Source organism: Sus scrofa, chromosome 6 (assembly GCF_000003025.6).
Source record: "Sus scrofa isolate TJ Tabasco breed Duroc chromosome 6, Sscrofa11.1, whole genome shotgun sequence".
Lineage (NCBI taxonomy): Eukaryota > Metazoa > Chordata > Mammalia > Artiodactyla > Suidae > Sus > Sus scrofa.
In genome coordinates, this window is record NC_010448.4 from 3,129,275 (window position 1) to 3,153,708 (window position 24,434).

Genomic DNA, 24,434 nt, shown 5'->3' on the forward strand with positions numbered 1-24,434 from the left:
CTCCAGAAGGAGGGAGCTGCACTGGGTTCTCCCTGGACAGCCCAGGAGGGGCGTCTGGGGCTCGTGAGCTCTCTCCCAGCCTCCCACCCGGCTCAGGCATCGGCTCAGGCATCGGAGCTCTGCACACCCTCCTCAGCCCCACTGGTGGCGTTTCTCGGGCCCCAGAACGGAGCAAGCTGTCTTGGGGGGGGGGGGTTGTCCCCGTCCTTCGAGCATAAACTGTCTCCCGCCTGTGCTCCCACCGCCCGGCCTCTGCTCAAGTCTCAGCTCATTTGCTGCCCCTCCCACTGGCCTCGGCCTGTCCCATCACCCCCGGGACCCTCTTAATCCTTGTCTACTGTCTCCCTTGTCCTCCGTGCTCCCTGTTCCCGGAGGGTCCTGCAGGCACTTCCCCAGGACGTACAGCCCCACCACAGAGAGCTGACCTCCAGCCTACAGATGGTGGACGGCAGGCTGGCTCGAGCCCTCACGCTGCTCCCTTCAGGGCATAAGCACGAGTACTGAGATGACAGGCCAGCCGTCCGTCACATCCTGGAACCTGACACTGACGCGCAGGGGGCAGGACTCCGAGCAAGTGCAGAAGTGGTTCCCACCGTCAGGGGAAGCCGCGGGGCTCGGGGAGACCCCGTCTGGAGCCACCCCAGGGTAGAAGCAGTGTCTGGGCTCAGAGGGACCCCCTCTCCACCACCGGCTCGATCCCACTCACACAGAACCTGCTGCCTCTGGCTGTGCCTGGCCCCACCGTCCAGTCCAAGGAGGGCGCCTTCCTCTGAGGTCTCCCGAGGAGTGAGCGAGGGCGCCAGGCCCAGGGCGGGTGCCCCGCCAGTGACCACTTAAGGTCAAAAGATCCAGGTGGAGGGCCGGGGTGACCCTGCGCCGGGTCGGGCACTTCAGCCCCACCGCAGGAGCCCACCCTGGAAGGAGCTGAAGCCGTCCAGCCAGACGGGTCCTCACGGCCAGACGTGCGCCTGCGGCCCTGGGCTCTTCCTTTCCCACCAGGGCCCTGCGAGCACAAGCCATCAGGGGCATTTCTAAAGCAGCGGGACGCTACAGTCCGGAACTACCTTCAACCTGACCTTAACCTGGCAGGTAAGGCCTTCCCACAAGCCTGCCGAAGGCGTCTCCTGTGAGCTCCTCTGGTCCAGCTCCAGGGGTCGCGTCCCGTCCCAGGCACGGCTCTCACCTCCCTCCCTCCTGCACCGATGCCGCTGGGAGAGCCCTCTGCCCGCTGGCCCTGGTCCCTGCGGCTTGTTCCCTGGGATCCGTTGTGCTGCCCCTCGCAGGGGCTCCAGGGGAAGTAACGTGAGGGCGAGGGGGGGCCAGGACAGCAGGAACGCCCCCCGCCCGGGGACCTGCGGGGGCCGGGGCAGTGCTCCTCAAGCCCTGCCTGGCCTGATACTGGGCTCGCTGCTGCTTCTTGGACAGAAAGACTGAGAGGAGCCAGAGACCAGGCCGGGAGCGTGGGCTCAGCCTGCCCGTGCCAATCTCCACACCCCGACATGGATGATTTCACGGGCGCAAGGCCCAAAGAAACGTGGCCCGGAGACATCTGTCTGGCTACTGCCCCGGGCTTTCCCTCTCACGAGACCTCGACACCCCACATCGAAGGGCTCGCCTTCCTCGTCCGCGTTTACACGACGCTGTCTTACACCCTGTGTTCGGGCCGCTTCACTCCCACCCAAGCCGCGTGTACCAGACGCCCGGGAGGACCCGGGCAGCCCCAAAGAACGGATCACAAGGACTTCGGGTCACCTGCTCGTTTATTAGCACTGGTCGTGTCACGTGACGGTGCGCAGCCAAGGCGCTGCGCTGCAGGGCGGCGACAGGACAGGTGGGGTCGGGCCTCACTTCTTCCACTCGTTCTTGTCGTAGTCCCACTTGGCCGAGAAGCCCTGGATGGGGGCCACCTTCATGTCCAGCATCCTCTTGGTCTGCTTGGCCACCCACTCCTCCTCAAAGGTGTGCGGGATGGGGCCGTACACTACGGTCCAAGGCAAGCTCATGAGCCGCGTCGCACCGACACGTCGAGTCCGAGCCCACGCGGTACACGGCTGAGGCCTCCCCCACTCACTGGGAACCCGCTGCGCGCGGCCACCTGCCCGCCACACCCACACCCACACGAACACACCGCTTTCAAACTCTGGACACGGATTACTCCCCACGTTTCCAAATCACTCCTTCCTTTGTACACATGAGCAATAAACACATAAGCTAAAAGCAGACCGGCCCCTCTACAGGACAGAGACAGGCCTACAGCAAGCGGAGAGCACAAACAGAACCCAAGGGGGCCGGGGCAGACGAGACAGGCCTGGGTCTGTCACCGACCCAGGTCCAGGCAGGCCGCAGGCGCAGGGTGACACCACCTCAGGGAAACGCCTACGCCGCTGGACAGACAGCACGAGCGCGAGCGGGGAGCCCGACACGGCCACGCTCTCGGTCTTCGGAGGGAGCGGCAGCCCCGCAGCGGGAGGAGCGCGCCTTCCTCGCCGAGCCCCACCCCGCCTCCTGACAACTGGCTGGGGAGCAGGCAAGCCGCTCGGGAAGCGTGGCCCCACTTCGCAACACGACAGTGCTCGAGAGACACGGCAAGCAGTCCCGGGGTGGAGCCCAGGCCGGAGGCTGGGCCCTGGAAGCTGGAGCCGGGGGCCCCCCGGAGCCGCTGCGCCCCGACTCACCATAGTGCTTCTCCCAGATGAGGAGGAGGGCGGTGAAGCCGATGAAGAACAGCGCGGTGCCCACGATCGTCTTCCACTCGTTCGTGCTCCTGTTCATCTCGGCGAAGCTCTCGTTGAACTTCAGGCGGTACACTGGCGACGCAAAGGACGGGGCTGTGGGCCGGGGCCACGGGCCCAGGGTGCTCTGCTCGGGGCGCCACCACGCCCCGCAAGACGCAGCGGGAGGGCGAGCGTGGCGGCCTGAGGCCCGGACACGCCCGTGCACACGCACACGTGAGCAGCAGGCAGGGAAGGAGACGCGTGGCGTTCGCTCCGGGTGCAGCAGAGGGGAGCGCTGCCTCCTTGAGCTCAGCGCATCGGGGTCCCTCTGAGCGCTCGTCGCCAGCCTCCTTCCAACTGACCCCTTCCCCCACCTTCCCTCAAGGACGACCAGCAGCCCAGTCCTCGCGCGGAGGCCCCGGGAAGCCACACGCACACAGCGAACACACCACCAAGGCCCACTCGGCAGCTCTGCACCCCCATTCCCGCTCCTCCCCGGGCATGAAGGGCCCCGGGCGGAGGTCCGGTCGGCTGGCAGGGCTGGGGCCCTGGACACCCCCCACCCTCCCTCGCACGCCGGGCCCTGCGCAGCAGCCCGGAGCCCAGAGGCGGGAGAGTTCTCCCCTGACGCCGGGCGTCCCTCCGATACCCACGTTCCACTTTCTCATCCATGGAGAGGCTGCTCCAGGAGGCCTTCTCCTTCTCCTTCAAGGCCTTCTGGCTGGCGGAGAGGTTCTTGACGTGGGCCACGTCGGGCAAGGGGTAGTCGCGCCGGTCGACGTAGACCGGGAGGGCGTAGTCCTCACTCTTCACGACGCTGCCTACAACACAGGTGGATCGACATTTGAAAATTCACAGGTTCAGAGTTGCCCACGAGCTGGTACTTCTAAAAACGGAAATAAGCACGTGTACCCTGAAAACCTCCGTCATCCGGGGCCGCGGCCCCTGCTCCCAACAGCGGCAAGCCTGCCGAGTGACACAGGCTCGTCCCGGACAGCAGGCAGCAGAGTGAGGGTGGCGGGCAGGTGCGTCCAAGGCAGCACCTTCATCACAGCCAAAGGAAAACCTACCAGGGGCCCGGCCAACAAGGCGGCACCTCCTGCAACTAACAGCGCCGACGAAGCGGTCTGAGCTGCGGAATGGGCTCGATGAAGGCCCTTCTGCGAGGGACTCCAACTAACCAATGAGGAAGCACAAAAACAATACGACACGCGTAAAAGGAACACGCTTCAGGATCAGAAGGAAAGACGGCTGAAAAGACGGCCGTTACTGTGGCACTGCTGCTGCAGCACGAGACCACGGGGCAGTTCCTGCCTCGCCAACAAGCGTTTACCGAGCGCCTGCTGCGCACCAAGCGCGCTGCTAACCTGCGGCGACCCTCGGTGAAGATTCCTGCCTCTCGGCGTCTACAGGCCACGGCGGGGGCGAGACAGCAAACAAGAGACAGGACCCGATGGGCAACGAGCACTCTGGACAAGAGAGAAACTGGAGCAGAGGACGGGAACCAGGGCCGCACACACAGCAGGAAACTCGTCACCACCACAAAGTGAACGAGGGAGACCCCGGGCGCTCAAAACGGAACGACAACCAAGTCACAGGATACCTCGGCGTTGCTCAAGTTTCCTTTTCCAAAACACGAGGCTATGTGTACACACTCACGAGTGTATGGAAACTAAACCTGTCAAACTCCGAGCAAAAGAAAGCCAACTTGTCATCAGTGGAAAGAGAGGACAAGATGGAGACACCTGCTCCAAGAGACAGAAACCGTAGTATCTTAAATTGGCCCTGGGAGTTCCCTCTGGCGCAGAGGAAATGAATTCGACTCATTATTCATGAGGATGCAGGTTAGATCCCTGGCCTCACACAATGAGTTGAGGATCCAGCATTGCCGTGAGCTGTGGTGGAGGCCAGCAGCTGCAGCTCCAATTTGACCCCTGGCCTGGGAACTTCCAAATGCTGTGAGTGGGGCCCTAAAAATCAAAAAAAAGGCTCTGTACGCCATGTAAAGAGGGAAAAAGAAGAAACAGCAGATTAATTAAAAAAAAAAAAAAAATGATTGGAGTTCCTGTTGTGGCGCCGCGGTGGAAACGAATCCGACGAGGAACCACTAGGTTGCGGGTTCGATCCCTGGCCTTGTTCAGTGGGTTAAGGACCTGGCATTGCCGTGAGCTGTGGTGTGGGTTGCAGACGCGGCTCAGACCTGGCGTTGCTGTGGCTGTGATGTAGGCTGGCAGCTAGCTACAGCTCTGATTGGACAGACCCCCAGCCTGGGAATCTCCATCTGCCGCAGGTGCAGCCCTCAAAAAAAAAAAAGAGTATCTTAAATGTGATTGAGGGTTTTCCCTCTGCAAAAAGCTGGGTGTTGGGTTCTACCGCCTATCTACAAGAAAATGTTGTGTTCCAAACTGGTCTGGAGGCATCAAGTCCCACGAGAAGGCTGCACCTCCATTAGCTTAGTCCCAGTGAGCTCCCAAAGCCTGGTAAGAGTGGTGAAATAAAACGTTAAGTCTTAAACACAGCAGTGAAGTTTCTCTAGCTGCTTGTCTGTGCCATGCGAGTGAGCAGCGTACGTGTTCATACTGAGCCTCATCTCATAAGGATTTGAGGTGGAAATGGCTAGAATTACTCCCATTTTAAAATTCTCAGATTCTGTTAAAACGATGAGTGGACTGAAAATCACTCCGGCTACACATGGGTTACTAAAAATAGATGCTCATTAGGGTGACGAGAATGTTCTAAAATTGACTGTGTGATCCCGGCACAACTCTGTGAATGTACTGAAAACCGCTCAAGTGGGCCCTTTAAGTGGGTGAACGTGTTGTGCGAATTCCATCTCAATAAAGCGCTTGCAAAGGTATAAATGCTCATGACGCCGGGGCACTCTCAGCAGAAAACTGCAGTTGCTGGAACAAGAATGGCCAATTTGTGATCTCAGGGCTGCCAAGGGCTCTTCAGCACTCCGGGCCCGGTCCCCCAGCAAAGGCCTGGCGGGCAGGGGACAACTGCAGACACACATGAGGTTACCACTCCCAACGTTCCTTCTAAAAAGAGAGAAAAGCGGAGTTCCCGGCGTGGTGCAGCCGCAACGAATCTGACTAGGAACCATGGGGTTACGGGTTCCATCCCTGGCCTCGCTCAGTGGGTTAAGGATTTGGCGTTGCCCTGAGCTGTGGTGTAGGTCACCGACGCGGCTCCCATCTGGCACTGCCGTGACTGTGGTATAGGTAGGAGGCTACAGCTCCGACTGGACCCCTAGCCTGGGAACGTGCATATGCTGCAGGTACGTTCCTAAAAAGAGAAAAAGAGCAAAAAAGAAAGAAAACAGACTCCTAAACCTTCGTAGCTAGTCCCAGGTAGAAAGGAGTTTAAACCAGTTTAGTCTAGGACCTCGAGCTCCTCCCTTCCACTGCTGCAGTGATGTACAGGCATCCAAGTTAAAGGGCTGGGAGCTTATTTTTAGAAGCCTTTAGGAGCTCAATGCGTGCATCTCCTCATCTCTAGAAAACACTGAAATCCTTCAGGGTGCTATCGGCTCCTCGTGACTGGTGGTAACCTTCACAAGACCGGCGGCAAACTTGCAGCAACGGGCGTGCGTATGCACCTCCCCCCCACCTTTTATCAGAAATACACCAAACAAAGGATGTCAAAGTCGTCCGGGTGCAGCCACCGCCCAGGGTGAGCCGGTGAGCCGGTGAGCCCCAGGGAACTCTGGAAGGAAACAAAGACTACCTGCCGCCTAGCAGTCACTCCCACCACCCAGCCCCGAGGAAACTCAGGCTACGGAAAATGCAGGACAGTGGCCCAGACAGCGGAGGTGCCTATCAGAGAAAGGATTACAGAGAGCCCAGACCTTAGCATCTTCCCAAAGAAAAGTGCTACATTCCTTGAGATATCTGGTTTTCTGTTATTTACAGTAATCTTTTGTTCCCACTACCTGCTCTTTGTTGCAAAACTCCTACAGATCCTAACTCCTCCCTAGGTCTCCTCAGAGCCATTTTCTCAGTTACTTAAGACGCTGCCTCTGGGCTTGGGCTTAAATTCTCATTTTGCCCCAAATAAAACTTTACTCTCAACTTTGAGGTTGTGCGATTTCTTTAAATCAACACTTTTCAATATCGTTCACAAATACTCTTTGGTTTAGAACTTCGCTGGGTTAAAATACACATACCTCCCCTTTAGCGCCTCAACAACACAATCTCACGATCTGTCTGAAAAACTTCGGCACAGGGCCTGACACATGACAGAGCAAAAAGACGTTACACTTACCATGTGCTCGCACACACACCGAGGTGGAAATTGCTCGCCTGCCAATGAGGTTAAATACTCTGGTAGCCAACATCCTGAAAGATAAAAATGTACCCTTTCTATGAATGAGAGTAAACACCTACCAGGCAAGAGTCTCCTTTTTGCCCCAGTGCATTTTGGGAGTCACTGGAGTTCCTTTTTTTCTTCCCAACATAACTGATCTCTCAATTCACACCTAGGATGAGGTTTGTTTTTTTTCTTTTCTCGGCAGTCAACACGCCTTAGTGGAGCTGCGTTATAAACCAAGCACTGTAACATGTACACACTTTAAGCAATTCGTAGAACAGTGGCTTTCTTAAAAAGCAAAGAGAAAAAAAAAATTTAAAGGAGACTCTGAAAAAGACAGAATCCGCTCCCCTTTGTGGGCCCCATTGTTTAGAGAGAAAAGATAAATAGGTCAAAGGGACTGTGACAGGCACTGCGTTCACCGTTTGGTTAAAAACCCCATAGGTGCAATCAACAGAAAAGCGAAACCTGGAAGAAAGGCTGCAAGCAGGGTCCCCGTGCATTTCCAATCCCTGCAGGACCATAAATGCCCTGGATGACTCACCTCTCACCTGCACCTTTCCTGAATCTAGCCCATTTCCCCTACCTACCGGTCCCTTAGAACTGCACCTTTCAAGGGACTGTTAACAATGAAAAGGACCTCGAATGACTTCCAAAAATACCCATCACAGGCAGAATAAAGAGAAGCATGACGTCAGGATCGAACTGGCTCCCGTCTCCCACAGTTTCTCCCAGGGCCTGGCCCGCGCGTGGGCGGATGCTGAGCGCCTTCCAGGCCGGGAAGCCGAGCCCCTTCTCCGGAGCACCGTTCTGCCCGGAGCGGTGGCAAAGCTCCGTCTAATCGGGTGGCCGGGAGGCCGCAAGGCGACCTGCCCTCGGGCCGGCGCCCGCGGCCAGCGGACGCTCAAGGTCAGAGCCGGAAGCCAGCCCGCGGCCGCGACAAGTAAAGCGGCGATGGGCCGGGTGCTTCTGGCCGGCACATAGGCTGCGACACGGCAGCCCCCGAGACCAGAGCCCCCGCAGGCCGACCTCAATGTCACCGGGATCCGAGGCCCAGCCGCCGATTCCTGCTGGCGCCGGGCGGCGAGCACGCAAACCCGAGGGTTCCCGGCGCCCGACCCGCCAGCGCCTCGTAGCGTGAACCGGCCGCCGCCCGCCTCACCTGCCTCGGTCGCTCAGCACTGCCTCGGCGCCTGTCGCGACCGCCCTCTACGCCCCGGCTGCCCGCGACCGGAAGAGAGCGCGACCCTGCCGCGGAGCACCACGGGATCGAGAGGGGACTCCACCCCGCGCCCGGCCGCGCCGAAGGTCACAGGACCGGAAGTGGAGAGGGCCGCGAACGTCGTAAAACGCCGGGCCGGGGTGCTTTCCGGCGGACAGTGGGGGACCGCTTTCCGGCGGCGCGGGCGAGAAGAGCGACTGGAGGCTGAGGCGGGCGAGTTGGTTTCTACCCGGCGGGAGCCAGCGTCCGAGGAACCGGAACCGAGTGGGGCCGGGCCTGCGGAGGTCTCCAGAGCCGCGAGCCCGCGCCGGGCAGCCGCTGCCTCGTCCTGCTTCTCCCCTGAGGCGCCGCGCGGCTGGGAGGCGGATCCAGGCCTCGGCCGGCGCCGGGCCTTCGGGGCCCTCCCGGGCTCAGCATGCCCGGGGTGAAGCTGACCACCCAGGCTTACTGCAAGATGGTGCTCCACGGCGCCAAGTACCCGCACTGCGCCGTCAACGGACTGCTGGTGGCCGAGAAGCAGAAGCCACGCAAGGAACACCTCCCCCTGGGCGGCCCTGGCGCCCACCACACCCTCTTCGTGGACTGTATCCCCCTTTTCCACGGCACCCTGGCCCTCGCCCCAATGCTGGAGGTGGCCCTCACCCTGGTAAGCGTGGGAAGGGGCCTGCCTCGGAATCAGCGGGACAGGAGACGGGCTGGCGATTGGCTTCCGAGCAGTCCTAGCTGGAAGCTCACAGTGGTCCGGCCGGAGTCCAGACCCGCCCCCGAGGTCGCCGTGACCATGAACGGAGGACCCGCGAAGGCAGATAGGTTTTCCCTGCATTTAGCACGCGCCCGGTAGGCGGCCGCTAGCAGTAGCCGCAGCCAAGGGAGATGCCGTAACCGTCCTGGGTGGCATTAGAGGCGCTTTGGGCGACAAGTAGTACATTAATTTTCTCAAGCCAGTAGCTTTTATAGAAGCAAGCTGTCATTAACTGAGTAATGATTCGATAGCGTTTGTAGTTGGGATTTTGAGTTGCCGGAAGTTTTGACGCTGCGGTTTGGCTCTTGAGCAGCTTCACGTGTAGGGATCCGTGTCTGGCGTGTGCATAAAGATTGTGATTCCTCCGATGTTACTGCCCCAGACTCCCAGGATGGAGACACGCTTAGAAAGGCAGCGTTGGCATCATGGGCACTGTTGCCCTAGAATGCACGTGAGGACTCTGTAAGAAGAGGTTGTCTGTCCCCCTTAGTGACAGCTAGAGTAACTGGTGGTTTTAAAAGCTGGAGCTGATGTGCCTGCCGGCCAGCACATTTCTGTGTGTCTGCTTAGGACTGCTTCATTGAAGTACAGTGGGAAAAGATGTGTCAGACAGACAGACAGACTGGCTGGTCATTGAATCCTAGGCAGTAGCCTTCCCGGAAAAAAGCCCATCTACAAATTTGAGTTAAAACCTTAGGGAGAAATAAACTGGCCTCAAACCTCCCGCAGTACCTGCGTTGAAGTATGGTTTTCCATGTATCTATAAACTATGATACCAGAAAATATACTAGTTAACCTGTGGAAATAACAGTTAAGTTTGATAAGGGTTATGTAGAAATCCTTTCTCGGTACCTCCCAACAAGTAAAGTGAATCCATTTCGTAATTTGACTAGTTGTGACACGCGGGTGAATTCTTGGTAAGCAGGAAGTATCTTTAGACAAGCGGTGCTGGCCTGAACTCACTGACGGCATGTCTTTGAATGCCTGTTAAACCGAGTCACGTGTGGATTTCTTTATATCAGCTTGGGATAGGAGACAGATGAGAGGTAGAGGTGTCTGTAAAATCCGCCGTTTCAGCTCCAGCAGATACGTACGGGCTTTCCATACCAGTATGTCGCTGGGGTGAGCGTATGTGTGTTTGAATGCAAGTCTTTCCAACCAGCTGTCTTCATGATTCTGTTATCAGGGGAATTGCAGCGTGATTGGATGTGTGAAGTGCATTCCCTTACAGGGAACTAGATTAACCAGTAAGTGTTAATGCAGGATTATTCAGTTATTACATAGTGCCCAGCTTGTGCTGGGCGAGGATATGGCTGTGGATCCAACACAGTACCTGCTTAGCAGTTGAACTTGGACCAGGCAGACACGTACAATACTGAAGAAGTGCCACATGTGGGGTTAATCAGAAAGCGGTGAGGGGTCAGCTAACCCAGGCTTGGAGAGAAAGGGACATGCAGGTTAGGTGGCCCAGGGTCTGGGGGTGGAGGAAGAACACTCAAGCCAAAGGGACCAGCATGTGCAAAGACCAGGAGAAAATGGGGGCCGGGTGTTTGGGTAGACCTAGAGTGTGGGGTATGAAGGGCCTGGGCTTAGAGCGGGGTAAGCCGTGGCAGGGGTCAGGGTGGAGGACCTTGCACATCACACAAAGGAGGGTGGGTTCCATTACGAGGACAGGGAGGCCCCGGGAGAATTGCCGGGTCACATTTGGGTCCGGGAATGGTGGCTCCAGCCTGCAGCTGCGAGGATATTGGGAATGGGAGTGTCTTTTACACCCGAGGCAGAGACGTAGCCTAATCTGAGTACACTGTGGACACATGAGAGACAGATTGGAGAGGGCCAGGTGGGAGAATCCCCAGCGTTCAGTGACGGATCGTGTGTGGACGTAGGGAGAAGGGAGCTAGGGTGACAGACACCTTGGTTTCTGATTTAGGCGCTGGGGGGACAGTGGTACCATCATTCATTGAGGCAAAAAGAAGACAGCCTAGTGTTGAAAGTTGAAAAACGCATCTGCAACTCAGAAGATGGCCAGGCTGGAGACACAGATTGGAAACCAGTGGCTTCTCGATGCCTTTTGAAGCCATAAGAATGGGCCATGTTGGCGGAGACAGTGTGTAATGAGGAGAGAGCGGCGGACAGAACGCTAGCCTTTACGAGGTGGGTGGGAGGAGGGGAGTCAGCGGACCAAGGTGTAGCCTTGGGGATAGGAGAAGATGTCTGCCACTTTAAATTCTAGAAGGTCCCACAAGGTGAAGACAGACTTAAACTAACTCACTTGGAATGGCCAAAGTTGGACTAATTTTTCTCATTCTTCACGGGGTAAAGGGTTATGTTCTTATTACGAGATACGAATGCAAGTATCTGAGCAAATTAAATAGACTAACTCTAAACAACTATACTGGAGTCCCCTTTGTGTGAACTTTCCCCTAGGAGCGGGGCTTCCACCACTTACCGGGGCGGGGGGTGTGTGTGTGGGGGGGGATATGCCCAGACGGGACCTTGACTCTTAGATGTACCACTGCCACAGCTTGTCGAGGGGGGCACTGCTCGAGGCTTCATGCTAACCTTGCACCTCTGCACTCCAGACTCACCTTCTAGCACTTTTCCCCCAGAGCGCCTGCAGTCGGGGTGCAGTCGGGGTTTTGAGTCTCCCGACCAGCAAAATGAAGTGCAGACGAGACTGCAGTTCACTTCTTTTCACACAGTACAAGCAAACAGCCAAAGTTCTGCCCTTGCCAAGGTTTTGTTTTATTGACCAAAACTTAGATCGGAGACCCAGCATTTGACAAATATGAAAAGGCTGTTGATCGAGTCCAAATTAAATAACTCAGAGTCATAGAGGAAAGTTTGCAATTTGAGTCCGTCTGCAAATTTTGTGTTACAATTCAGAGACTTAAGTTTGTATCATTCACCTTTGTCTTAGCAATTCTGTAGCCCGAAAGCGATATAAAATCGCAGTGTTTGAAGCCACAGTTTATCAGCTATAGGAGACACGGTTTAATAAGCAGCTAAATTCATGAAACTGTATAAAGGAGACCTGATTCCCATGGCTTATTTCTATTTAGGGAGTCTCAGATTGAGTTATTTTTGATAAGTGGGAAAGGCTTACTTGATATGCAGTCCATCAAAGGGCCCCATCAGATCCCTTTTTAAGGCTTTTCATTATAATTTTCCATTTTAAAAAATGTTGCATTTCTGGGTGCTTTCTATCTTTTTTTAAATACTAATGCCTGTTTTTGTAATTTATCCTTATAACCCTTTGACGTAGGTAGTGATGGAATTATTTCTAATAGCAAAAGCCCATAAAATGTCAGTGGGGAAATTAGCATCAACCTGCTCTTTCCCGAAGCCTTCTCTGCCCTTTTCCCCAGGGCTGTGGAGCAGATTGCCACTCCATTCTGCTCACATGACCTCCTTATTTGCGGTGATCTAGTCACGTAGCTTCGGTAGCTTCGGTCGAGAATGTCTTCTCCCGCCTCCACGAGCTCGTCCATCCCCGTCCCGAACAAGCTGCCGGCCCCCTGGCTCTTTGCTCAGCCCCCTCCTCCCTTCTGCTCCTTTTGTCTCCAGAGCATAAACCTGCGGGCGCGGGCGAGGGAGGTGCTGCTCGGGCTTCTCCCTTGAGGGCTCCCCCGACCTTCGCCCTCTGGCCCTGCGCCGTGCCCTCCAGCGCCCTTCCTCCCCAGCCTGCTCCTTGCCCCGCCAGAGAAGCCGGCGGCCGGCTTGAGGTGGAGCTTGTCCTCTCGGAGACGCTCACACGCCCTCTCCTCTTAGACTCCGAGGCCCGTGTGTCGGTGCCGGCGGAGAGGCTCGCAGACGCCGCCAGCTTGGAAGCGGCAAGCATGGGATTAGTGCCTTCCTCGGGGCGGCTCATACCTGCTCTATGGCTGTCATCGTATGGTCACGGGAGGTTGGTGATAGTGCTTTGAAATTGCACAGTGCCCCATGCACGCATGCACGCGCACACACTCAGCAGCAGCTTTGCTGAGAGGAGCGGCCTTCTCTGTGCAGTCTGGCTGGGGTTGGGTGAGTTGGGTCCAGAGCCTTTAGAAGGTCTTACGTGTCTGGAGTGGAACAAACTGAAAGGGCAGAGAAGAGAGGGTGCAGCTCATGCCAGGGTTAAAGCGTCCTTCTTCCCTCTGAAACATCTCGCTGCGTTGCTAACTGCAGGTGTGGCTCCTCCACGCAGGGTCAGGTTTACCAAGTTGACCTCGGGGTTCAGAGTGTTGTCCTGAACTCTTTGACGTGACCGTTCACAGGTACAAGCAGGGTGAGGAAGACGGAGGGGACTCGCTCAGCACAGAGGTCACACAGCGCTGCCCCCCGCGGGAGGGAGCCCATCGCCTTTACTGTGGGGGCTGCCCCTTCGGTCCACTGGAGCTTTGCCCTGGCAGGCTGCCACGGCCGACCTCCGGAGCGGCCCCTCCACCCCTCCCCACCCCACCCCCGTCCACACAGCTTGCCTCCTCGCGCGCACCAGCCCCGACTCCGCCTTCGGTCACCGGCGGATGCTGTCTGCTTCCCCTGCGGCTTGCTTCCCCGGCCTCTGCGCGCCCGTGTGCGCCTGTATCTGGACATGGTGAGCCAGCCGTGCGTGCCTTGTACCGGCGTCCAGAGTTAACTTGGTTTTTCGTACTTGAATCATTCGAAGCTAAGGCCAAGCCAGAGCTTTTGTAACCTGGTTCACGTCCGGGGCAACCTTGTCAAAGAGGTCTACTGGAAGTTGGAGGGTATGACACTATTTTTTGACGTGAATTTGGGTGGGCCCTTGGAGTTCTTCATGCGGGAATCCACCCCTCTTTAGGTAGAGTGTAGGTCGAAGTGTGTGTTGTGTTTGTCACAGTCGTCCACTGTGTCAGCTGACTTTTCTCTTCTCTGAGTGAGGATACAAGGTGACACCACTTGTTTGCTAAGGAATGAGTCCTGACGCTTGCCCTCAGCCCAGGAAAGGGATCCGGAAGCGGTTTAGACTGCTCAGTGAAGACTCTGCTTGGCATGGTCCTTGTCCTTACCTTGTCCTTATATTCAGCATAGCTGTGGTGAGCCAGAAAATGACCCCCCAAGATGTCCCCATCTTAATCCGTGGAATCCGTGCACATGTAACCTGACAGGGCAGAGGGGGACATGCAGTGAGAGGAGATGAAAGATGCTGCGTTTTCCGATGGGCCAGTGTGGTCACGAGGGTACTTGTCAGAGGCAGCAGGGTGAGAGTCAGAGGACAGTTTTGTGACAGTAGCAGCAGAAGTCAGAGTGGTGCAGCCACCAGCCAAGGAGCCTGGTGACACTCAGGGGCTGGGAGAGGCAAGGAATGAATTCGCCCCTGGAGCCTCCAGGAGTCAGCCCTACGGATCCACCTCTAAGATACACGTGTGTTGTGTTAAGCGACTCAGTCTTTGTGACCTGCTGCAAGGCTATCGGGGGCCAGGCCAGGAGCCAGACTCGGGGGATACCTTCTGTAGTGGTGGCTCTGGATGTCGGAAGAGCCCCCACCGCCGAGCCTGGAGAGCGGCACCTCGGCAGAGGACACGCGCGGGAGGTCGGTCTTTGGTCAGAAGCAGAGGCTGAGAGGGCTGCTCTGAAGGGCAGGCTAACATGTGGCTTCGAGCTCAGGGAATGGGGCCAGGTGCCAGATTTTAGAACTAGGCTATGCCCTTTGATACCTCTTAGAGATAGATTTAGAAAAAACTAACGAATTTGCTGCTGTAAGCAGCCATAGAAAGTTTCTAGAACCCATTCCTTTAACCCATTCCTATAAGCAAAATGTAATGAATTGTGGAGTAATTTGCATCAAAGTTATAGGGAAAGAGCCATTATAAATATTTTGGACACATAGCCCTCATCTTTTGGGTGAATGACCACAACATCTAATTGGTTCAGTGAGCCTTGGTTTTGACCCAATATGGTAATTTGTGAGCTCTTAGGAGGCCAGAATTATTATTCTGATCCTCGTGTGAGCCAGGGAACCTTGAACTATAACCATTTTGTAATGTCTGCTTTTAGTCAGAAAGGAGATTGTTGGAAGCCCAAACCAGAATTCGAGAAAGAGAGCAATAGGGCTGTGTTTAAAAAGGAAAAAGAAGAAAATGTTTAACCAGTTAATTCACTCTGAAAAAAATCAAGGCTCAATTTTGTCTCCTCTTCTGCAAGCTGAGAGTGGAATTTATGATGGTGTGTTATTAAAATTCCATTAGAGCCAAACAGGAGGACCTTTTGTGATTTTTAACAACAGCAGTAGACCTGTAGGAAGCTAAATCTGGTGCGAGATTCCAAAAACTTTGAAAATCTGCTGCATGCTCCCATTTAAAAGCAGGTCACAGAGACGTGCGCACACCTACCTGCCTGGTGATGTGCCTGCTTCCCCACTTCCCAGCGCGCTGGGTTGTTCATGATGTAAAGTGACTTGGACTCCTCTGCCTGCTCCGCTCCCTGGCTGTGCCAGCTGAGGACCTCTCTGAGCGTTTTCGTTTGTTTATCTGTGAAGGGAGGACGTGAACGCCCTCAAGGCTTGTGCAAGCCCCACACCACCTCAGTACTTCGTTGCTTTCCCCTCACCCAGGACGCTGCACCCATTTGTATGTGTCAACACCGGGGCCTTCTGCTGAGACTGGGGAAGGAGGTCATTCGTCATGTCCAGCCCCATGCCTCCTGGCCAGCCCGGGGTCCTCATGTCTGGAAGACCACCCAGCTCAGTGCGAGGGAGGGCCCCGGCCCTCGTGTGCGCTCTCTGGCCTCCTGTGGACTGTGGGAGGCCAGCTGGGTGACTTTCTTTCCCATGAGCACCGTCTCCCTCTTGGAGGGAGGAGGATACAGGGGTTAGAGCTGTCCTGACCCAGCATTGGAGGGCAAGGGGTCCCTGTGTTTATGGAGACTTGATATCTAAGGGAAAATCATTCATGTTTTCCTAAATTTTGTTCTTCTTTCAGATTGATTCATGGTGCAAAGATAACAGCTATGTCATTGCTGGTTATTATCAAGCTAACGAGCGAGTAAAGGATGCCAGGTATGTCCTTGTGAAACCCTGTGGGCTCCGAATGCGCCTGGAATGGGTCTGACCTCTGTGGGCTCAGGATGCACAGTCTGTGACAACAGAACCCCTCCAGACCCTCTGTGCTTGTTTATAGTATGGGCGGGGGGTGGGGGGCGCTGGTATAGATAATTCCAAACAAAATTGTGAACGTTTATGTGAACGTTCAGATTCTGTTCTGTATGGCCTTTATTTTGCTTGAAGGGAATTCAGACAATGACAGCAAAAGTCAAGGGTCTTCAGTTTCCGTCCCACTCAGCCGGGACTTGCTTCCCGTCCCTAAACTCAGGACCCTGCAAGGCAGAGCATCGTCTAGGAAAGAGCTCTGCTCTCTTTGGGGTAACTAAAGCAGCTTCTAGCTTTGGTGCTCTCAGGGTCTCATACGTTGTTGAAAATACAGTGTCTGCTGCTTCTTTTGTCTTAGGTCCTGGCTCCTCTCCCCTGCTGGGGCTCTCACTAATGAGCAGAGCTGGGAACTTGGCTTTATTTCCGCGTCAGTATGAGTCCCAGCAGAAAACCAGATGCCCGTGAAGTTAGGCTGGTTTAAAGAGGGCTCGATGAGCCCCTTGTTTCCAGCGGTATGGAGAGCGTGGGAGAGCTCAGGAGAGGGAGGAGCAGCCACCCAGAGCTGGCACCTGCCCTGCCTGAAGGGTCAGGAGGGACTTGCAGGGACCTCGAGGAGTTCCCATTGTGGCTCAGTGGGTTACAAACCCGATGAGTGTCTATGAGGATGCGGGTTTGATCCCTGGCCTCGCTCGGTGGGTTAAGGATACTCTGTGGCTCTGGCTGCGGCGCAGGCGGGTAGCTGCAGCTCTGATTTGACCCCTAGCCTGGGAACTTGCATAGGCCACAGGCGCGGCCCCAAAAAGAAAAGAAAGAAAAAAGTCCACCTCGAGAAGGGCAGTGGCCTCTTGTCGAGGGATCCGACCAGCAGCCGGCCTGATGTCACCTTCCTCTGGTTTCCTCGGCCGGGGGCACGAGCCAGGAGGGGACCCTCACACGCTTTCCTCACCTCGTCAGGCGGAACCGACTGGCCCAGCGCCCAGGCAGGGAGGGACGCAGTGGAGGCCCCCAGGCCAGTGGCTCCTGGTCATTGCCTGTGACCGCTTGCCCAGCACAGACAAGCGGTCGGGCGCAGTGGCACTGTGGAAACAATACGTACGCTGACGGCGCTGGTCGGGGTGGCAACCGTCATGCCCTCGGAGGAGCGGCCCCGGCGTACGGCTGGGCTCGGGGCCACCCCTGTGAGCCTCTGCTTGGATGACAGCACCTGGTTGCTCTCTGAGCCCCGGTCCTTGGCTTTTCCTGCCGCCCTCCGACCCTTCTCTCCCCGTGCCCTGAACATCCCAGGCTCTGCTCTGGTGCATCTCATGCTGCTCCTAGGAACTCCTCTCCTGAGAGTCTACCTGCCCCCCACGTGTCGATGAGCTAGAGCCCATGCGAGGCCGTGTCAGTCTTGGTCCTTATTGCATGAAGGAGACTGACAGGCCCAGAAGCCTGCCCCAAGCCCAGCTCTGTGCTGAGCCAAGCTGAAGATGCTTGGCCCTGGCCCGCAAGTTGCTGAATTGAATATGAAAGACCCTGAAACCCAGGACTGGTGCAGGACCATAGCCCCTGCCTGAAGGCAGCACCCGCAGGAACCCGGAGGCATTGAATCCATTAGTCTGACCGGAGACGGCCTCGGGGAGGGACGTCGTTTGAGAACGGTCAGGACCTTGTCACACGGGCTCTGAAGACCAGAGGTCCCAGCGTGATGGAAACAGAGGTGGAGGGAATGCCAGCTAGTGAGGCTAGAAATGGCAGCTGAGGCATCGGGGCTACGCGGCATCTCACTGTGTTTTGTAAGCAGTGGGGGGCCGTCCTTGGAAGGTTTTCCTGACCAGACAGTACTTGCCCACGGCTGTTCTTGCGGGAGGGCGTGGAGAAGACCGGGCAGGAGGTGACGCATTGGCTGCCTTCATCCTCCCCTCCCCCGCCCCAGTCCCCGTTCTGCGAGGTCACCCCAGATGCACCTGCACAGGCGCTCTCGTCCACGAGCCCATTTGGGTCACGGCCTCTGTCTTCCTGCCTCCGTTCAGACCCCATTCCAGCCTAGCCTAGAATCATCCTACTCAGACACCGTTTGCCTGTCTTCATTCCCCTGCTCTGCTCAGGGGGTCTTCACTCTGCCACTGAGGTGTGCCTAGAGAGTGCGGGGGCAGTAGGGGTGCAGGCCCAGGGAGCTCTCCAGCCCTTTGGAGCCTGGGAGCCTTGGCCCTACTCAGGGTCTAACATCTGCCCCCTGTGCTCACCGTCGACTCGGGGCACTGACCCTGCCCGGCACAGGCATCCTGTACTGGTGGCATCCTTTCAGATCCTCACAGGACACGCATTTGAAGAAACTCCAGCCAGAGCTGCTCCCCGCACAAAAGCCACGCAGCCTGGAAGCTCGGAGCTGGGGCCTGTTCGCGTTGTTACTTAGTGTTGTTTGCTTCCACCTGGAAAAGCTTCCGTTCCTCTTCAGCCAGGTCAGGCTCATTTCTCCTCTTTGAGGAATATCAGCTGATGAGCACTGTCTCACAGCGGAAGCTTTGGAGCTGGATAGGCTTGGATTCCAGTCCTCGGGGCTTCCTGATGCACCTTCTTGGGCCTCAGTGGTCCTGCCTGTAACACGCGGCTGACTCATATTTCGGAGAGTGGTCGTGGGGAGGGCGGAGTGGAGCCGTGTGCAGGGTGCGTGGCTTTGTGCTTGGTTCAGAGGAGGGGCTGGTGCTGTTACCAGGCCTGTGGTTCATTTTTCAAAAAACGGTGGTGGGGGGAGATCATTCAGTCAGTGTTTTAATCTCGTGAAAAGATCTATAAGGTGTTTGTAGCTGTTTGACTCATTTCCTGGTCTTCAGAAATGATCGAGTAGTATTCTACATTTCATAATTGCTGGAGCTTTGCTTCATAATTAGCATTTCGTGTGGGTGCATTTCAGTACCAGGTCTGTACCCTGGCCTGGGGCAGATGCTCAGGAAGAAGCTCGTAGATAGAGTTCCTGTTGGGGTGCAGTGGGTTAAGGACCCAACGTTGTCTCTGTGAGATTGTGGGTTCACTCCCTGGCCTGGGAACACCCACGTGCTGTGGGCAGGGCAATAAACAGAGAAGAGCCTAGAAATTGACACCCATTGGGAAGCAGTGTTAGAATCCCATGCCTGAAGCTCCCGTTGTGGCTCAGCAGTAACGGACCAGACTGGCATCCATGAAGTTGCGGGTTCGATCCCTGGCCTTGCTCAGTGGGTTAAGGATCTGGCATTGCCGTGAGCTGTGGTGTAGGCCGCAGGTGCGGCTCAGATCCCATGTGGCCATGGTGTGGGCTGGCAGCTGCAGCTCCCATTCAGTCCCTAGCCGGGGGGCTTCCATATGCCACAGGTGTGGCCCTAAAAAGCGAAAAGGAAGGAAGGAAAGGAAGAAAGAAGAAACCCATGCCTCTGGTGGAAGCCCAGAGAAGGGACGGCCGGGCCGAGGGGGAGGCACAGACCAGGAAGACATCTGCAGCCTGCGGCGAGGGGCGAGAAGGAGGCGGGCGAGGCCGCGTAGATCAGAGGGGCTGGTGTCCAGCCGGGAGGCCTGGCGAGTGTGGCAGTTGGTAGGGAGGCTTTGGGGGTGCTGCCCCTTGGGGGTGAGGGCACAGATACCAGATGGCCCAGTGTGTGAGGAAATGGAGCAAGGGGACAAGATCGTCCACTCATTGAAGAAGTTGAAGAGATACTGCTGAAAGGGACAAGAGATGCTGGACTGCGGCTGGACAGAACCAATTAAGTCATTCTTCTTTGTCCTGAAAAGGGAAAGACTCAGATTCGACGGCAGAGCTGGCTCCATCGTGCAAGACATGAGATAAATAAGGCCTGAGGAGGAGGTCAGAGGGGAGGGCCTGTGGGCGGAAGGAGGCGTCTCCCTGCACAGGACGTGTGTGGGGTTGGAGGGGAAGCCGCTCTCCAGGGGTGAGGGCAGGGCTGGAGCGGGCCGTCGAAGCTGAGGAGAAGACTTGGAATGGCTTGGCAAGGTTTAAAATTTAAAAAGAACAAGAAGGAACAGGTGCATGAATGCCAGCAGCCGAGAGTGAACGAGTCACTGCGAGCGCAGGTGGGGCAGGCGGAGCGCTAACAGCACGGGTGTCTCTGTGCCCTGCGTGGCGCTCTGCACCCGGCTCCGGGCAGCCTTCCTATTTAGGAGACGCCCTCTCCAGACCCCCTTCCAGGGCTTCCTGGGAGGAAGGGGCCAGCTTTGCCGTGTGCCCCGCGTGCCCTGTCCTCACAAGGCACTGTGGCAGGACTGTAGTCACCAGCAGTTACTGCGGCAGGGGAGCATCATCGCTAGTTACCTCTGCCTTAGGCAGACGGTGTTGACCGGCCGTTCGGGGAACCACAACCTGGGGACCTCACAGCTTCTTTTTTGCAGTCCAAACCAGGTTGCAGAAAAGGTGGCCTCCAGGATCGCCGAGGGCTTCAGTGACACAGCCCTCATCATGGTAAGTCACCTTTTGTTTTTGTTCTTTTTTCCTTTTAAGGGCTACATCTGCGGCATATGGACGTTTCCAGGCCAGGGGTCGAATCGGAGCTGCAGCTGCCGGGCTGCACCACAGCCACAGCAACGCCAGATCTGAGCTGCATCTGTGACCTACACCACAGCTCACAGCAATGCCGGATCCTTAACCTGCTGAACAAGACCAGGGATCAAACCCGCATCCTCATGGATACTGGTTGGGTTCGTTTCTGTTGCACCACAAAGGGAAGTCTTGGTCAGTCACTCCTGACGGCTCCAGAGTTTTCTGTGTACCTCTTGCTAACATGGTGCTTTACCTGGGTCTGCGGAATCCATCGGGCCGAAGCCCTCTTGTGCCGTCTTCTCCCAAGTGCCGGCCTTGAGCTGCTGAACCGCAGGCCGGTGTGCTCACAGCACACAGACTTCCGGAGGTGGGTGTTCAGCGGGTCTCGGTCCCCAGGCTGGCAGCTTCAGCACCGCTTGGGAATTGGGTGGGAGTGCAGATTCTCAGTCTGTGTTAAATAAGCTTCCGGGTGATTCTTAGGGACGCTCTCGAACCGTTGAGTTGGGTCAGCCAGCACAGCTGAGGACCCCGAGGGTCAGTGGAGGGTCTTCCCACCCCAGCTCCAGGGCACCTGTCCCCCGGCCAAACCCTCTTTCCAGGTGTTTGGTTTATTTATAATCAGTCATCTGCCTCCAGGTTTTTCAGAATTTGAGCTGGAGGGTGTCTCTTTTATGCCTTCGTGCTTCGAGGCAGGGCTAGGGGTAGGTTGGGGAGGGAGGCAGGTGGATGGGTAGCCAACGGCAAGAGCCTTGTTGGAGTTCCTGCCATGGCTCAGCGGTTAACGAATCTGACTAGCATCCATGAGGACACAGGTTCAATCCCTGGGCTCACTCAGTAGGTTCAGGATCCAGTGTTGCCATGAGCTCTGGTGTGCCACGGATCTGGCGTGGCTGTGGCTGTGGAGAAGGCCGACAGCTCCAGTTCCGATTGGACCCCTAGCCTGGGAATTTCCATATGCCGTGGGTGCGGCCCTAAAAAGAAAAAAAAAAATTTTTAAGAGCCATATTAATCTCAGTTCAGAGGGGATTCTCACAGGGAAGGCAGGAGTGAGGTTTAGAAGCTTCCCTTTTGTGAGAAAGCACTAAAGTCCGCAGTGTTTACCCTGCACGACGCACGGGTACCTTAGGCCCCGCTCTCGGGGTGTCGTGCGCTGTGAGGCAGGGCTCCTGCCACAGGCGTTGTTGACACTGCTCCTGGGAGAGTCCGGGGGGCCCTGTGGACGTGTGGAGGTGCCGGCTCTATGGCTCTGCTCACAGCACGTCCTTGTCTCCTGGCAGGTGGACAACACTAAGTTTACGATGGACTGCGTGGTACCTACCATCCATGTGTACGAACACCATGAGAACAAGTGGCGCTGCAGAGACCCACACTAGTGAGTGCCCCGATCCCCGGGGGGCCTCCCGGGCCTTGAGCCACGTGGACTAGGGCTGTTCCAGGCACCCAGCTCCCACGGGCAAGCTGACCCCAGCCTTCGGAGGTTCTTAAGCTGGCGTGCCCTCCAGGAGTGCGCAGCCCTCATGGAGAGATCGCGCGTGCTCCTTGCCCCCTGGAGGACTGAGGCCTTTAGGGTTCCCAGGCAGCTGAGGGACCCTGAGGGTCAGTGGAGGGTCTTCCCACCCCAGCCCCAGGGCGCCTGTCCCCAAGCCAAACCCTCTTTCCAGGCGTTTGGTTTATTGGTCGTCAGCCATCTGCCTCCAGCTTTGTCCGAATTTGAGCGGGAGGACGCTTCGTATTCCGTGTGTGCATCCTCACGTCTGAGTGTGCGTGTTCGCTCGGCTTCGTTGTTGTCTTCCTTTACGCCCTGCTGCCTGTGGCTGGTTTCCTGTTGACTGGCCAGCCCTCTGCTTTCATTAAGAGGCTGAGTTCTCTTGTTTCACCTCGTAGTGATTACTGTGAAGACTGGCCGGAGGCCCAGCGCATCTCCGCGTCGCTCCTGGACAGCCGGTCCTACGAGACGCTGGTGGACTTTGATAACCACCTGGATGACATTCGGAATGACTGGACGAACCCCGAGATCAACAAAGCCGTGCTGCACCTGTGCTAGGGAGGGGGTTCGGGGACCGGGCTCCGGGCGTTTCCACTGCCCCGAAGAGGAAAAGCTATTTTTAAGTGTAGATAAACGAGCTCGTGGCCTGGGTGGAAAGCTGGCCCGTTTCAGAAGTGGCCCGTGCCTTGGAGGAGGCTGGAAGGTCCTGTCCGTTGTCTGCCTCACGCAGAGCCTCTGGAACCGGGCCCGTCGGCCCGTCGGCCCGTCCCTGTGGCGTCCTTCCCAGTGTACGTTACGCTCATTCTCCAAATCAAAGCCACTCCTGCTTGTCCAAGATTGCTCCCATTAAACAGTTTTAATTAACCTTTTCTAATCTGGAGAGAATGCTTTTTAAGGCTTGTGAACGGTCTTTTAAAAAACAAAACAAAAAACCCCCATGCTCTACCTGAATGAGAGTGTTTGTGAGTTTTCACGCCGTCTGTGTCTGTGTCGTCCCGTCCCGGGATCGGGCGGGCGCGGGCTGCACCGGGGCTGAGCCCTGCTCGAGAGCGCGTGTGCCGTGCTCAGCGGGCCGGAGGCTGCAGCCGCCGACAGCCCTGCCCCACTGGGGTCGGGCTCCCGGAGCCGCCACGGCTCTCCACGTGGGAATAATGCCACCGTTGCCCGAGAAACCTTCATCATTAAGGGTAAAAACAAACCTTGTCGGGAAGGCAGCTTGGATGAGAGCACTGGGTGATGCTTCTCAACCAGAAAGCTTGTAAACCTGTGGCACCAAAAAGGAAAAATGGATCTGTGCTAAGATTGTCTTAAAAAGGCAAGAATCAGTCCTGAGGCCTGACTGACTGGCATGATTATCCAAATGGTTCTAATTTATGTCTTCAGAGCAGTTCTTCCTTTTGCAGTTGAAGCAGCGAAAGCAAAACAAAACTTAGGCTCCCTGAGTTGCGCAGGGCACTGCCTGTCACTGTACTTGACACGTTGGGTCAAGCTGCTGAAGCCGGTCCTAGGAAGTCGACGGGAACCTAAATCGTTCCATTGCATGTTTTCTTCTTTACGTGAATTATTTGGGGCAGAGTCGAGAGCGCTGTGCCCTTGCTACTGTCTTCTTTGACTACACGAAGGAAACTTAGAGCAGTTGGCATCATCTCTCGGAAGGGTTGATGACGCAGAAGCATTCGCTGTTTTCACAAGCAGCAACATCATTTCAGCACTGCTTACCATAGATATGTTTTATGTGGTCCACCAGCTTCTCTCCTCTCTCCACATACTGCTTCCCCTTGACTCCCTAAGCTCCCTCGTGTCCTGCAGGGAACACGAAGGAAGGGCCATGTGTCCGAGCTCGGGCTTCTCACGCTCCTCGCCTCAGACGCGGGGCCGTCGCGGATGGAGCACGGCGGACCGTCTTCCCGGCTGGGTTTGTGATGTTTCTGAAAAGAGAAGACTCTTCTCCAGCATGTACCACAGGAAAGGCTGTGTTCTCCGGGAATTAGAACAAACATGTGCTACTTCCGGTTCAAGGTCCGGGGAACTGGCAAAGCCTTTTGGAATCATAGGTGTGGCCGAGGCCAGTTTCAGGTTCACGGCCAAGATGGTCTTGTTTTCCCTGATTTTCACCCCTTTGTGGAATCCTTGTTCTGGATTCGCCCACCAGCTTCCCAGGAACGGGAGCCCGTCCACTTTGGATTTCAGCCTAGAGCCAGGGGCCCTTTCTGTGGCTGAGTCAGGCTTAGGTTTTCAGAAGAACGCATGTTAAATAAATACTCCAAAGGGAAGAATGTATCCACTGTCGATGAGCAAACAACACATCTCCAAAGTGCAGAGAGCTGCTCCTGCATGCGGGGGAAAGAGAACAAAAGCCTCTGCTGAG

At 56.4% G+C, this 24,434-nt stretch overlaps 2 protein-coding genes across 3 annotated transcripts; one reads left to right on the forward strand and one right to left on the reverse strand.

Annotated features, from left to right (window-relative positions):
- Positions 1,743-8,345, reverse strand: LOC100624067. Of its 2 annotated transcripts, none has more exons than XM_021093705.1 (5): positions 8,188-8,345; positions 6,981-7,054; positions 3,368-3,535; positions 2,676-2,807; positions 1,743-1,981 (listed from the first exon to the last, which is right to left on the reverse strand). In XM_021093705.1, exons 2-5 carry the CDS (start codon positions 7,051-7,053, stop codon positions 1,845-1,847), a joined length of 510 nt encoding a protein of 169 aa, XP_020949364.1. In that variant the 5' UTR covers position 7,054; positions 8,188-8,345; the 3' UTR covers positions 1,743-1,844. The 2 variants fall into 2 exon arrangements, with proteins under 2 accessions (XP_020949364.1, XP_020949365.1); XM_021093706.1 differs by having other exon boundaries at positions 8,055-8,265.
- EMC8 (ER membrane protein complex subunit 8) lies at positions 8,356-23,017 on the forward strand. Its single transcript, XM_003481777.4, has 5 exons — positions 8,356-8,893; positions 15,910-15,986; positions 20,433-20,502; positions 21,858-21,952; positions 22,465-23,017. Exons 1-5 carry the CDS (start codon positions 8,663-8,665, stop codon positions 22,622-22,624), a joined length of 633 nt encoding a protein of 210 aa, XP_003481825.1. The 5' UTR covers positions 8,356-8,662; the 3' UTR covers positions 22,625-23,017.

Coding starts and splice junctions, on each gene's coding strand:
- LOC100624067 (XM_021093705.1), bottom strand. CDS start 7,053: ATGTTGGCTACCAGAGTATTTAACCTCATTGGCAGGCGAGCAATTTCC. Junction 2,808..3,367: donor CATGGATGAGAAAGTGGAAC/GTGGGTATCGGA, acceptor TTGCGTCGCCAG/TGTACCGCCTGAAGTTCAAC. Junction 1,982..2,675: donor CATCTGGGAGAAGCACTATG/GTGAGTCGGGGC, acceptor CTTGGACCGTAG/TGTACGGCCCCATCCCGCAC.
- EMC8 (XM_003481777.4), top strand. CDS start 8,663: ATGCCCGGGGTGAAGCTGACCACCCAGGCTTACTGCAAGATGGTGCTC. Junction 8,894..15,909: donor TGGAGGTGGCCCTCACCCTG/GTAAGCGTGGGA, acceptor TTCTTCTTTCAG/ATTGATTCATGGTGCAAAGA. Junction 20,503..21,857: donor GTGACACAGCCCTCATCATG/GTAAGTCACCTT, acceptor GTCTCCTGGCAG/GTGGACAACACTAAGTTTAC.